Consider the following 14,493-nt stretch of genomic DNA (forward strand, 5'->3'; position numbering starts at 1 on the left):
CGTTCTATGCATAAACATATTCTGTGGATTGAAACCTTCTAGCTAAAAAAATCCAGTCATTATTCATTAAAATCATGTTAGCAGGTAATTCTACTTCAGAAATGTATTTTCCTGAAAGAAGTTCCCTCACAGTAGACTGAAGAACATGTGTTATGTTAGCATTCCTAAAACCCTCCAGCCAGTTATTCATCCCACTGTTTAATTTACAGCCTGTGGTTTATGATGGGTCCGTTCCAGACCGTACATCATTCAGCTAGGGGGTAGGGCAGGCTCTGGGACTAGGAAGGCAACCAAAAAAAAATTTTAAAAAATCCCCTTTATTACACGTAGTTCTTGAGTTACAGATAATAAAATATATTTTTATGATCATCTCTTTAATTAAACCAAAAAAATTTGTCACCCTCACAGAGCTGTGCCAGTTGGTGCCTGTGGCAGATAGTAAACTACTTTTAACAAGATTGTCCTTAAAAAAGCAAGGCAGTATTTTAATACGACTCCATACCGAACTTGATTTGTTCTGTTTAAAAAGCGTTAGAAGCGATATAAGTTTCACAGCAAATGCTTCCAGTATGAGCCCAGTATAAACTGTTTTGCTCAGTGACTAACTACCGATGTTTGAAACAGAAGTTTCACGTAGAGGTGAAATGTATATTGTCAGGATACCACAAGGTCATGTAAAATCCCCTTCCTACGCCCACCTGTTGTTCTCGGTCTTTGACAATGCACGTATGAGGTTATTGTTTATTGTTTTGATCACACCGAAGCCCTTGATAATGTACAGGTGTGTGCATGCGTGCACCATCTTCATAAGCTGATGATCTTTATTTCTAGATCATGCAGTGCTCACATTTTGTTGAACAATATTATAAGAAAATTATTACTTTATTTTGACATTTTTCCTAGGAAGCCCTCCTAAACTGCTTCGGAGAATGTCAAGAGCACTTACAGAAAGTAATGAAAAGAACCTTAGAAAATCCATCTTTCATGATAATCTGACTGAGCTTTAAAGTCGCACGCTTCATGCCGAAGTGTTATCTGAGTGCCTTGTCAGTCTCTTCAACAGCCGCATGCTAAGGGGATCCTCAGCTAATATTGGACTTCAGTTACTACTAGGACTGTGTGTTTCCAAAGTGCATTATTAAACGAGCCAAGCACCTGGCTTTAGGGGCTTGCACTCATACTGTTAATTCAGGGCTTGATTTTAAAATTTTCGTGGTGAATTTTTCAAGGTCGCAGATGTCACTGAGTGGCACAGTGCCACGGGTGTAAGTGGGAGATGGTACCTAATTTCTCTTTGTACGTCTGAAAATCTCCCTGTTGGCATACTTATAGCTATCAGCAATCCAGTGACAGCTTCAGACATGGGCGGTTTGTAGACGTGTCTCTATGAAGTATGACTTGCAGAAATAGATATGCCTCTTTCAAGCTTCTGTCTATCTTGTGCACTTGGCGATAGCTGCTCTGTAGCCCGCTGCAGTGTTTTTCCTCAGTTTCTCCTGTACTGACGAAAACCACAATAAGCACTAGGATAATAGAGAATAATTCTGATACAATTATTTTGCAATTTATTTAGCAGAAAAGCTGGGGCAGTCTTTTTGTTCTACCAGAAACCTTTTTATTTATTCATTTTAAATTAGCCCGTTTTCCAAGATGAAAATTGATGAGCAGCAAGCATCGCTTTAATTCATGATGCCAGTAAAGGCAACACCTCCTGGTAGGGTAACAAAAAAAGTAAGAGCAGGAATTAGAAGATCAAAATCTTTTAACCATAGCATGTTTTTTCTGTCTCTATAGCACTGTATACATTCGTACACGTGTCTGTCTGTAACAAAGCAGAGAGATAGACAAAGGTACATTCAGAATAATAGGGTAAAAAATTAACATCAGAACATGTAGAAATGTCTTTATGATCTATTAATATTTAGGTGTATGGGTATTTATATTTTTGTTGATATTTGTTACATGCTGGACATATCGTAAAACGTAGAAGCAAAAAAAAAAAAAAAGAATGTGATAAATGAGACTGACCATCAATTAGACTCATCATGAATATTTCCCCTCAGAAGTGTGTTGCCAGAGGGACAGTAGTAATTAGCACTGAGATATTTAGGGCTGGAGGTGTTATGAATAGACAGACAAACATACACACCGGATGAACTACATTGCCCTTCCGTCGTGGTACTTTTGTGAACAAAGTGCAGCACTGCCGAGGGGTGTCTTGACAGATTCATAGTTTTGATTTTCTTTTAGTGCCCTCTTCAAGTGTTAATAAAAATATAAAAGTTTTATGTCTGTTTCAGAATTATTTGGAGTGCAGCCTTCTGCCATCGTGCTTCCGAGAATGTCAAATAGAACCTGAAGGGAAAGGTCATGGAGCCCAGCTCTCACAAATCAGATTCCTGTGCCAAAGGGAATAAGGTTTTCCACCTGCGCAGAGAGATTTTACACTTAAATGCACCCATGGTTTTCACCAAAGGAAATCAGTCAGCTTTTGTGCGCGCAGTGGATGGGGCGGGGGATGTAGGTATTAATCACTGTGACAGACGTCATGTCAGTCACAGCTGTCAGGTAGAATTGTCACCGGTTCACGTTGCGCTTTGGAGGTGTTTAACCGAAATGGCTTTGTTAACACTTTAAAGGCAGAAAAAAAAAAATAAATTAGGAGGAGGATGGGGGTAAGGAGGGGGTAACAAAGGAAAGACCGGCGCGCTAGTTCAGTGCCGTGCAGTGCCTCTGTTTGGTGGCACCTGGGTGGCAGCACGTACAGCAGTTGATCCAAAGTCATGAAAAAATGCCAGCAAAGACTTGAAATAGTTTATTTCAGTTGCTGCCAACGTGAAATTTCCCCGTTTCTTTCTCTAGAGTAAATAATTAAAATCATTAGTGCTCGTTGGCATTGTGCTACACCACATCATGTCACATTCCATAAGCGCTTGCTGTGAAATAATGGAATTGTGCATTTCCAGAGACTGATTCATTTGCAAGCCTGGGACATGTACAAACCAAAAAGAAAGGGACAAAACCCTCCCTCAGATGTCTGTGCTGTGCAGCTCCCTGGCGGCTCAGGGAACTACATGCCCCTCAGAGGTCGGAATCCAGACCCAAAGCTTGCAAGTTACCATTGAATACAGTATATTTTTGAAAGGTTTTTGGAGCATGTTAATCTGTCACCTTGACCACTAAGAGTGCATACCTGGTCCTGTCATGCAGCCGAAGTTGTATTGTTTCATATTGGCAAAAGGACAGTCTCCGGATCGTCGCTGCTAACAACATTGTAAGAGTTATATAAAACAGATATTTCCTCCGCTCCTATAAATAGTCAGCTTTGCTGGTGGAGCTGGGGATCTGTCAGTCCTGGTTGTTTGTGTACAGCTAAGTCACAACAGCGCTGCAGTTTGGGTAAGATTTTTGAAGGGCGTAAGCAAAATAGAGACTGTTTGTTCATTTTATTTTTAGGGAGAAACAAGCAAAGACCAGGTCTATATTTCAAAGCTTTTCCAATATAGGTATATGAAATAAAAAGCCAACAATATTTGACAGAGCTGTGCTGGCAAAATCCTGAGTTTATTTGCTATTACAGCAGCCCAAGACACCTTTTGCAGATGTACTTTAGTTTGGGGAACTGCTTTCCACAAACGGTTCAGAAATTTGCCGCGTGACTATACCAGCTAATCACGTCTGGTTTGGACAAGGCTGAACTCTGTGGTTTTCTGTTTGTTTCTATATTTGTCTCCATATGTTACTGCATGAAAGAACCACACAACCAACACAGGAGACAGCGTACGCGGGGAAACCAGTTAAACTCTCTCTGTACAAAAGAGCTCCTCAGCACCTCAAGCCAATAAACTGCAGACAGCAGAGCAATGCACCACATTTCTTTCAGGAAGGGTAACCTTAGGTGTAATAAAAGTTGTGTTTCTATAAATGTGGGGGTGCGGCAGGGCAGCAAATCTGAGAGTTATTTCCAGGCCTTCTATGCATGAGGGATGGTACCCAGCCGCTTGTGCTCACTGCAGGTTGGACACCACTGAAAGGAGACTTCTTTGCGAGGGGTAATCATCCAAGTGGCATAGACATTGCCTAGTCCCCAGCCACTGAGATATCCTGGAAGACTGCAGATGAGGTTTAGGGTTTATACAGCACACATTGCAATGTATAAAACACGGCAAACTGAATACACCTTTTGGCACCTCACAAAAAGAACACATTTTTAGAAGTACTAACTTCCTACACCTTTTACTTAGAAAAGAGAGCGCTGTAGGCTCCCGGTTCTTCAGGAGGTACGTTGCAGTTTTAGGCACACATGTTTAGAAACATTTGATGAGTGTGATTTGTAGCAACTCAAAATCAGAGCAGATGCGCCATCCGTGGCTCAAGCCAATGGATTTTCTTGCCTCACACTGGGGTGCTGTCCCCCATTAAGATGCAGCAGAAGTGGGTTATCCTCAGTCACTTACCGGGAGGGGAGCTCATGGAAGCTGTTGGTGCTGTCAAAATGTCACAGCACAGTGATCTGAGCATCCTCCTGAAAATTAAGGGTTGTAATTATGGGTTTCCAGACATGAGAGCCCAGACCCGAGGGGCCGAGGGCACAACGTGAGTGCCTGCAGCGTCTCGCCAGAGTGGCGAGGCGCACGGTCAGGTTTTATGTTTGGGACATATCTCAGAGGGAAGGAGCTGTAATGATGCATTGTTATATAGAGAGATATATATTTATTTGTTTGTTTACATGCCTAGACCAGGAGGGCCAGCAGTTCAACAGCTTGAGCCTTCAAAGGCTACCATTGCCTCCAGTGTACTGTATCAGGGTAGTTAAAGGTGTTCCTTTCCAGTAAGCCCAGCAGAAAATCCAGAGTCTTCAGGGCTGCAAGAAAATCATCTTAGTTGGGCACTGTAGAGGCTACTTTCCCATGTTTCCAGTAACGTATTTAAAAATTTAAATATGTTATTTCAATTTAAGTCACTCATTCACACTCCGCAATAAATTCTAGGTTTTTTTTTCCACTTTCCTCTGTGTTTAAGGCAACGATTCTTCATAAACTGTCAGAGTCTGAATAGTAATCCTCTGCCTTGATTTTATCGGTCTGTGATTCCCTTTTATTAAGTTAAATAACAAACACCATGGGTTAAAAGTCTGCATATCACCCTTTGACAGTGACACGGACCTTTTAAAAAGCATTACTTGTAGGGCGTTCAATTCAATCAGATGCATACTGATGAAAAAACAACCACCCAGAGCTCTCGCTGACTATGTACAGCCAAAGCCTGACAGCCTAGCATCAAATAAAAAATTGATTTCAAACCCAAAAGTCAATATTTTGCTTTTGCAAAGGCACTTTGGCACTTGAGAGGAAAGTTTGCCTGTAATGTACACATTTGATGAGAAAAATACAGAGGAGATGGCTTGTTTGGACTTGACTTGCTGCACCTGTTGTTTCCTATCAACAGTAAAACCAGTGCAGTGTTAATCCGTGCAGCTAGAGCGGAGCTTCAGCTAGTTTTACCTGTGCACAGACACCATCCAGGTCAGCCTGATTTTTCAGGTCATTCATCTAAACAAATGAAATTACTTAAGTATGTTTCACAATGAAGTCCTTACAGTTTATAAAGCCTAGACTTGTCAGCCAGTAACAAGGTGCCTTTTTATCCACGGTGTGATTTCTAGGTCCTCCATTTCCACTTCCTGCTGGTTACAGTCTATTTGCAAGATGAAGAAAGATTGCATTTTTCACACATTGTGCATTGCTGGAGGTCAAGTTTAGATTTTGATAGTTACAGAGTCTTTTTTCACTGGTCCTGGTATATGTAGCTTTACCAACAGTGTCTGAAATAGCTATGGATGGTGGCTGGAGACGTTCACAGGGACACTGTAGGTAGTGTTGTCATGAAAATTCACTACAGTTTTTATGTTCTGCAACTTTTATTGGTATCCACTTATTGTAGCACTGGTTATTGCAAATTCAATATCCAAGTTGCACATTTAGAGGAACATTCAAAATTATTTACATCTGTACAGCCATTTTCTTCTAATAAATAGTTTCCAGTGCTTTTAGGTCTTGTTCAGACAAAAGGCTGCACCAAATTTACAATACAGGTGTGCACAGGAAAGCTTTTGCTTAGGTTTTTCTTAATCATCCCTGTAACACAGTCAGTCGTGTGTCTATGTGTGTAGCATGATAAAGTACCAGTGAGATACAAGGCTGGAAAGATTGGCATTCAAAGAGCTCAACTTCAGGAAGGCTCTGAAGCAGAATACACTCTAGAACCAGGACTTACACACTGCTGGTTTTAACTGCATGGTGAGGACTATGCTTTTCTCTGGTGAGAGTCCTTGATGGAACAGCAGCTCCCTATTATGCTGTTACTTAAAATAAAATAGAGAAAAGCCATCAAGGTAGCTCTCCTATTGTTGTTTTGTTACTTAATGGAGATTTTACATCAGTTCTCTGTTTTCTTTTGTGATTCAGTGTCATTTTGTGGCTTAGCATTTTGAAAACCAGCAGCACAAGATGTTGCTACAGAAAAACATGTATTCCACAGCATGATGCAAACACTCCTCTTGATGGTAGGAGAAGCTAGACTTAAGTCAAATTCAGTGGATATGCTTCTTAGGGAAAGATTTGGTCGAACTATACTGCTAATTCCAGTATTAAATGTTAGTGAGGGAAAACAGGCATTTCTGCGCAGATAAATCGTCTGAATACTGAGTGACCTGTTTCACTCCATCTCTATCATCATCCTGTGGGATGGCTTCCTCATTAGACTACCAGCCAGTCCCACGTAGACAGTGCCTGTTGTAGGACATTCCTTGAAGGAGGAAATTCTCCTCTAGATTGCAGAATATCAGTAACAGCCCTGAGATGGACCTCCTTGGTATGACGGGGATGCCACCTTTGCACATTGCTTCAGCTCAGTCTAGATGTTGCACGTTCAGCTGGACTCTATGCAAACGGGAGAAAAGCTTGGTCTGCAGCCGATCCTGGTGGTCAGCAGAAGCCACCAAGGTACCCTCTGAGCAGACAAGCGTCTCCCGTTCTGATTTTTCTCCTGATATTTTTCTATTATCTGCCATCCTGGGGGTTGAATATTCTGCTTGCTTTCCATTTTGCAGAAGCTGTCATTGGCTTGCCATGTGTCTGATAGGGAACCTGTTTCTGACAAGCTGTCTCATTTTTAACAGCAAACTCTCTGTGTCCCCTTTAAGGGTGCTGAGGAAGACCCAAGTCAGTCTTTCATAGTTCACCTGACCTTAGGTGGCTCATCAGATTAATGAGTGAAGGCATCCCAGCTTCCATACCCAGTGGCACCCAAAGGGACAGGCAGCCTATAAAGGCTGGTGGTGTGAGTGCTGCAAGTGTACATCTGCTGCAGATTGAAACACGGTCCTGGAGCCAAAGCAAGGCTCATAGTTGCTCTGTCAGCTGAATGCGGAGTTTATTATTTTTAAAAAAGATTGTTTCCTCTGCAGCAGGGGGGGATTTGTCTGTGTGTGGGTATAAGCACGGTTGCCCAAAGTCACACTACCAAGTTAGTCATCACAGCTACTGTGGAGTTTAAGTTCAAGGGAGCAATGAGTGATTCATTCCACCTGGCACTATATACAGTGAGTAAAGAGAAATATTTCCTGTACCTAACCCAGACACCAGTCAGGCATCAGGCTGTCTGAATACGAGCAGACATACAAATGACAAATGTGTGGAGGAACAGGAGAAGTGGGAAAAAACAGATGAGAATGTATTTTTCACTCTGAGGTTAGCACATTTGCCCTGCACACAATCCCAAAACCTAATGAATCAGAAAGTGTAATTGTTACATAGACTAATTTCAAAACAGTGCTACTCATTAAAGATTAAGGGAAAGAAAAGGAACATGGGATTCAGACCTTTTATTCAAATTTTGTCATATTAACTCCTCATTGGTAATCTTTTTATGGTTCACATCTATTCAATTCTTCATTCACAGGATTCTGTCAAGGCTCTCTAATATGTGCCAAGTACAAGCTTCATTAACCGAGTTATCTTCCAGCTCCACTTTATCTGTGGTTACCAAGCCAGTGTTACTCAATGACATTTTAATGTTAAAAAACAAACATAAAAAGCAACACAAAGGCAACTTGATTCCTATTGGTGTTTTTTGCAGTCAGATTGCCAATGTTTCATTACATTTGAATGCTGACATATTTCATGTTTGACACACTTTGGAGACCCATTAGAGAAAATGAGCCTTACAGGCATGTTCATTAAGTTCTGAGCTATTTAGACTTCCACAGTGCCAGCCTATCTTCTAGAAATGTTGAACTTCATCTCCGGGACCCTCTTTCATTGTCACCCGGCATCTAAGGCTGTGAGGACTCCTTTGCTGTTGACAGATCTCTTTTACTGTCCCTTCAAGGCAGAAATAATCCTGTAGGCTGTGTTGGTTGACTCTGGAGACTATGAGGAATCTGGGGGGAGGAGTGTTGTTTTACAAGGTGTTTTATTCCTCAGTACTTTGTTAGTTTAGCTGGTCCTTCTGAAGAGCATATGCCAGGTTTTCATTCCAACAGCAGACAGAGGGAATGATGAACTCCACGTCTTGGAAACCAACGAGAAAAACTGCGAGAAGGAAAACGTTCAAAATTATCTCTTTTTGAGTAGGCCAAGACAACTCACAAATGCTCACAGTTAGCCATCTTGCAGTTGCTTAAGAAAGGCCTTGAGGAATGTAGTACAATTTGTGCAGGGGCCACAATTTGCTGCTCCTCTGTAAAGTCTTCTGAACTCCTGTGGTGGCTCCTGTGGCTTGCTGTTAGATGTAGAAAGTAGTATCTGACTTCCCCTGGACTTCCCCTGTACCCCACCTATGTGGTGGGATCTGCAAAAATTCAGTGCTGCCTAAGCAGCTATAAACACACAACATTTATATGTAATACACAGCAGGATAAGCAGAGCATCTTCCCACTGTGTAAGATACACACACGTACATGACGTGAGAGCGCCACTGCAGCGAGCATTAAGGTTCTCCTTCCTGTGGAGAAATATAACCACACGTTTTATATCACTCCAACATTGTGGAACAAGTTAAAAAGAGCATGTTCAAATAAGGGGACAGTTGCAATTTTAGGAAATCAAGAAAGAATTTGCTTTGTGGGCTTCCCTTATCCTTTGCAAATCCCATAGGATCTCTGGTGACCGCAGAGGGTAAGAACCTCAATAGTTTTGTCGCATCAAGAAAATCCTGCACAGCTGCAGTAATTTTCAGTAGGAAGATTTCATAGCTTGTGCTTTCATCTACACCTTTTTTCTAATATTCCTTAACTTGCGAAAAAGACGGAAAAAGAAGATAGCAAGACAAGGGAAATAGTTGCTCATCCTAGTCAAGGTATATTAAGTTCAGTAATGCTCAGACATGACATAAGTGTTCAGAATTTGTGTATGAATAAAATTAAAAACATTCTGGGAGGAAATGCTACCTAAATGTCAGAAAAAGAAATACAAGCTATAAAATCCTGTGAAAAATCCCATAGACCAGAGTAAGATAGATGTGCTGTCTTTACTTAGCAAAGAAATCACAGAGGGTATGCAAATAGAGAATGAAAATGACACATTTTTACTTGATTCAAAAGCATTATCCATAATGGCATCTGCAATGTGTCTGCAATAATAGGGTGTAAATTGGAATTTACATAACAGATCTTGGGAAACAGGCTCTGACTCAGTCTGAAAATGGCGTCTCCAGTAGGGAAAGTCAACCGATAGCAGGAGAACTTCACAAATCACCTACTGCATATTTCAGGATTCGCCCGTTTGCCCCCCTTTTGTGTTTGTACAGGGTGTTCATCTCAGGTGTAATGACAACTCAAATAACTGGTCTTGGAAATGTTTGGTATGTTGCTCCTGATTAGACGAGTCTTTTTCTCTGGGATGAATTAAGTTCTTGTGAACAGTAATAGACTGACAGCCCTACAAGCTGGAAATCCTCTAATTGTGTTCATCTCCCTCAGCCTGGAGTTAATAAACTGTTCCTATCTTTGCCTACAAGCAGTCATGGCCAGGAAACTGCAGGTTTTGGTGCGCTCTGTGCCTGTCTTCCCGTCTTCTGCCTCTCAGCAGAAGGGTCTTACCCAAGCAATCACGGCTGCTGTCTGTTGAGTGGGAAAATGAGTCACTGATTCAATTAAGCCAGCAGCAGGATTCCTCCATCGTTGTTTTTCTTACCTCCATGGTCAGGGCTTAAGCGACAGTCCCCGATAATATCCAGTCCAAGGATGGTTGGACGCCTTGATTCACATGGTGCTGCAGACTGAGGTCAGACCTGGTTTGGTTCTGATATTCCTTGTGTGTACAGTCCATGGTCGTTGCTCTGTCCTTCCCTTTAGTTTGCTGGCTGATGTATGGATTTTTTCAGGGCTAGCTAGTGTTAGATCAGAGTCCAGTATGGCATTATTAGTTTTGGATGAGCTTTGCTAAGTCAGACTTCTGAATACTCCGTTAGCTTCCTGGGAAGAATCTATCCATCCAAATGCGATGACCAGTATGGACCTCTTTTCTCAGGCTTGTTCTCTATAGAACAGCACTTTGAAGGTGTTCTGCTGACCTTTCTCAGAGTATAAGGTAAAACAGATCGGGACCCTTAAAGTACTCTGTTCCTCCCATGGATTATATACTCCACATCACATGTCTAACCTAACAAAGCCAGAGGCAGATACATGTTCAAACAGAATAAAGGCACCTTCATAATTAACACTTTATTTTTTTGCTTGATCACCTCAACCACGCTAAGGTTTTGGTATGATCGGCCATAGTTAATGGTAGAGTAGCGTGAGTCAGTCCAGGGCGAGGAGGGGGGGGATGGCATCTGTCTCACTCAGCTTTATATTTTATCTTATGTCTCTAAATATCCAAGAGGCTACAGAGATATTGTAAATGCTTTCCCTGTTCCTCTCCTGAATCCAAGTCCTAATCCAGATTTCAAAAGTGTCATTAAATGTCATGGTAATTTTGACACTATTTGTTGTAATTCAGGACTCTGTACAGTTCATTCCGTTCTGAGCTCTCTAATTAGAGAGCAAATGAGTGTTAGTTTTTCATGATACAGAAGCCTGTCTGGTAAGTATTAGACTGATACAGTATACTTTTTTTTCAGATAAGGTATCAGTTAAGTGTTGTGTATTAATGACTTACAAGCATAAACCTACTAAAATCAAAGAGGAGTAAGTTTTCTGTATCCCATATTCAGTATGCTGAACTGTCAGCCTCCCTACAGTTCCATCAAATATTCTAGTTTTGATTCGTTTCCAGAAAGCATGTGAAAAAAAAATCCTTGATAGTTAATTAAAAAACTAAAAAACCCCAAAAATCAGTACTAGGTTGGTCTTTCCTAGATGTTTGCCTTCCTCAATCTACCTCCCTCAGGCTCTTGGCTAACAAACACTTTGAGTTTTACTCAAAGCAGCCGTATCACTGATCTTTACATCTTTCTTCACCATATGTTGTTTCATTTTCCTGACACCTCAGGTTTTATGCCACATGCACTTTTTACTCAGTTTGAATACATCTCTAACAATACAAACTACTGGATTTTGTTAAATTGTACAACCCTGACACAGTTTTATGGCTTTCCCTAAACTCAGTCCATGATTAAATGTATTCTCAGTCTTCTTGTTGACTTAACTATTGAAAGTTCTCTGGCAAAACAGGCAGAACAAACTTCACAGGGAGCTGTATATCCATCATAAAATCGCTCTGAAGTGTTATCTATCCAGGCTGGTTATATTTTTCATGCTTTATCACAAATCAGTGTCACAGATAGAGTGCAGTTTGCAGCCCGCAGTTGTTCGTTGGAGTTAACTTGGCTGTCAGGACAGCCTTTTTGCAGTGCTTTAAGCTTTCATAAGTTTTGTGCATGAAACTGAACTATTTTTCTAGCCAGCTGGGTGATCAATGCATGTGTCATTAGAGCGTATGGAACAAGGCTGTGTTACCCTTTTGAGTTTGATTTAGGCTATGTGGCTTCCCAGCCTTCATAATTTTCAGGAGTGCCTGCACATACATGAGTGCAGAACGGAACAACTCAGATCATGAACCTTAAAAATATTTTACTTATGTTTTAGATCATCCTCCAAATCTTCAAAATCACTCAAGACTTAGAACTCCACCGCCTCCAATATCACATGCTCACACCCCAAATCAGCATCACGCGGCCTCCATCAATTCCCTAAACAGAGGGAACTTCACTCCACGCAGCAACCCCAGCCCAGCTCCTACAGACCACTCACTTTCTGGAGAACAACCAGCCAGCACCCAGGAGCCGGCCCATGCTCAGGACAACTGGTTACTTAACAGTAACATTCCGCTGGAGACTAGGTAGGTCGTTTTCCTTAGTGCTTTAAAAAATTCTGACTGTGTGTGCTAAGGATGTTATGGAAAATACACACATCTGTATAGCTAGCTGTTCAGTTTGGGAACTGGTGTTTGGATTATGCATTTTGAGTTGTATTTATTATTCCTTCTGTCTTTTTATTTGGGCTAGGAGAAGAGGAAATTGCTCTTCTTCATGAACTAAAAATATTGTCTTTAACAGCTGCTCATAAGGTTATTTTCCTCATATAAAATTGGAATCAGGATCGTAGATTAAAATGTTCTTGGTTTTCTTTCTTCTATTTTCCTTTAATGTCTTTTCTTCCTATGTGGTAGGATAAATCAATATCCTATTTAAGAAACTGAAATCAGTCAATGTATTGAAAAGATTTAGCCTTCTAGCTGTGCCTCGTCAAGCAGGTACTTCTGCAGTACATCATTCAGCAAAGGTTGATCATGTTTCACCTAATGAGGAGAGGTTGGCTGCTGCATTTTACTATCCTACGACATTGCTCCAGCAAGCGTGAGACACTGGATAGCAGGGCATCAGTCAATTAATGATGTTTCCATTTAGCTCTTACATTCTTTTCCACCCGTGCAACACACGAAGGGTGACGAGAGTGCACCGAGTTGTTCTAGTTCATAGCTTTGTTTAGGTTCTGTGTAGGTTCTGGAAAAGGGAGTTGTCCTATTCCCTCAGCCTCAGTCCTCCCATCTGACGGTGAGTGCATCTACTTCTTGCTGTCCCACCTGAAACTCAGTTTTTACATTCTCCAGACGTTTTGGGTTTCGCTTCACTGTTTCCTTTGCTACTGAGAAACCACTGGAGATACTGGATTCATTAGCCCCTCTACATGGTACCTTTTTCAGTCCAGATAGAAGTCTTCCAGGCCCAACATGGTGCACTTACTTAGGTGCTGTGTTTCCCTCATTTGTCCTACTTTCTCAAAATGAAAAGAAAGATTTTAGACAGCTTAAAACATACTAACTGAAAACTGAGCCGGGGCCAAATTTGTTATATCACTGCCTGTGGGAATCTCACCGAGATCCGTGGTAGCTGTATCTGTATCCTGGGACAAAATGTACCCAGTTTTGCCCGCTTCTGCTAAGAAAATGGTTTTTAAAAATGAACACGTCTGTCGATCTTTTTGAGAATGAGCTATGTCTGCTGGCCCTCTGAAACTTCCAAAATAGACCTCATTCTAACATTTAACGGCATTTAAGGATAATTAATTTCTCTCTGACTGCTTGATTAAAAAGACCCAACTAAGAAGCTGGATCCAAAAGATTAAGACAAAATTATAAGCAAGTACTGCAAGTGTGATTTGGCAACAGTTTCAGTAATTATACTGAGTTACTAATTCTTTAGCATATATGCCCAAGCAGTGACTTTTACGTGTTATTTCTTCTGAAAAAAAGTAAAAAATATTACATTAAAAAATACTTAGGCCCCACTCCTGCAGCCCTTTTGTGAATAATCCCCTATCATTCTCGAGGAAGCCCTGTGCCTTTTTCTAAACCAGGTTGTGAATTCTTTAGAGAAGAGATAATATACTGTGCTAACAGTGCCAAGACATCCTCACATCTGGCTGGAATCTCTCAGAGCCCACCAACTTCCAGCTGAGAAGAAACGTCCTTGCTGCTGGATCAGTAGAGGAATGCCAGAGATAAAAGGTTTTTGCTGAAAACATCCTGCCCCCATTTGTCCAATTCTGTTGGCAGTCAGGGAGGGAGATGGAGAGACAAGTCTACCACATCTTAATAAATGCAGGATTTCATAGAACAATTATCTGGCTAGTCCTGGACTGCTCCTGTTAAATTGTAAAAGAATACATCCTTAAAGACTGTCCTCATTTCTTCTCCATGAAATCACTGTGGATGAAAATTTTTCAAGATCTGAAGCAGACAGTTCTTTCGGCAAGTCGGGTTGGCCATGCTATTGCTGTTAACCAGACCGGATGTTGGAGGTCTGCCTGCACGAAGAGATCCTTCTGCATCATTTGATGATTTCACATGCATCACGGATCAGTCACATTTGTGTGATCCTCAGTTTAACCATTTTATTGATTAGGTAGAATACAGGTCAGTTGGAGACCAATGTTGTGGCTTTTGACACCCTGGTTGGAATGGTGTCATTTTGCCCAGTGTCCCTTCA

The 14,493-nt window shown here is 41.2% G+C and overlaps 1 protein-coding gene across 6 annotated transcripts in view; it reads left to right on the forward strand.

Annotated features, from left to right (window-relative positions):
- Positions 1–14,493, forward strand: part of TENM4 (teneurin transmembrane protein 4) — a 607,970-nt gene that overhangs the window by 380,391 nt on the left and 213,086 nt on the right. For all 6 annotated transcript variants that reach the window (XM_064441474.1, XM_064441478.1, XM_064441476.1 and 3 more), the window contains one exon: positions 12,092–12,344. In XM_064441474.1, coding sequence (XP_064297544.1) covers positions 12,092–12,344 — 253 coding nt within the window. The remainder of the gene's footprint in view (positions 1–12,091; positions 12,345–14,493) is intronic.

This window comes from Phalacrocorax carbo, chromosome 1 (genome assembly GCF_963921805.1).
Source record: "Phalacrocorax carbo chromosome 1, bPhaCar2.1, whole genome shotgun sequence".
Lineage (NCBI taxonomy): Eukaryota > Metazoa > Chordata > Aves > Suliformes > Phalacrocoracidae > Phalacrocorax > Phalacrocorax carbo.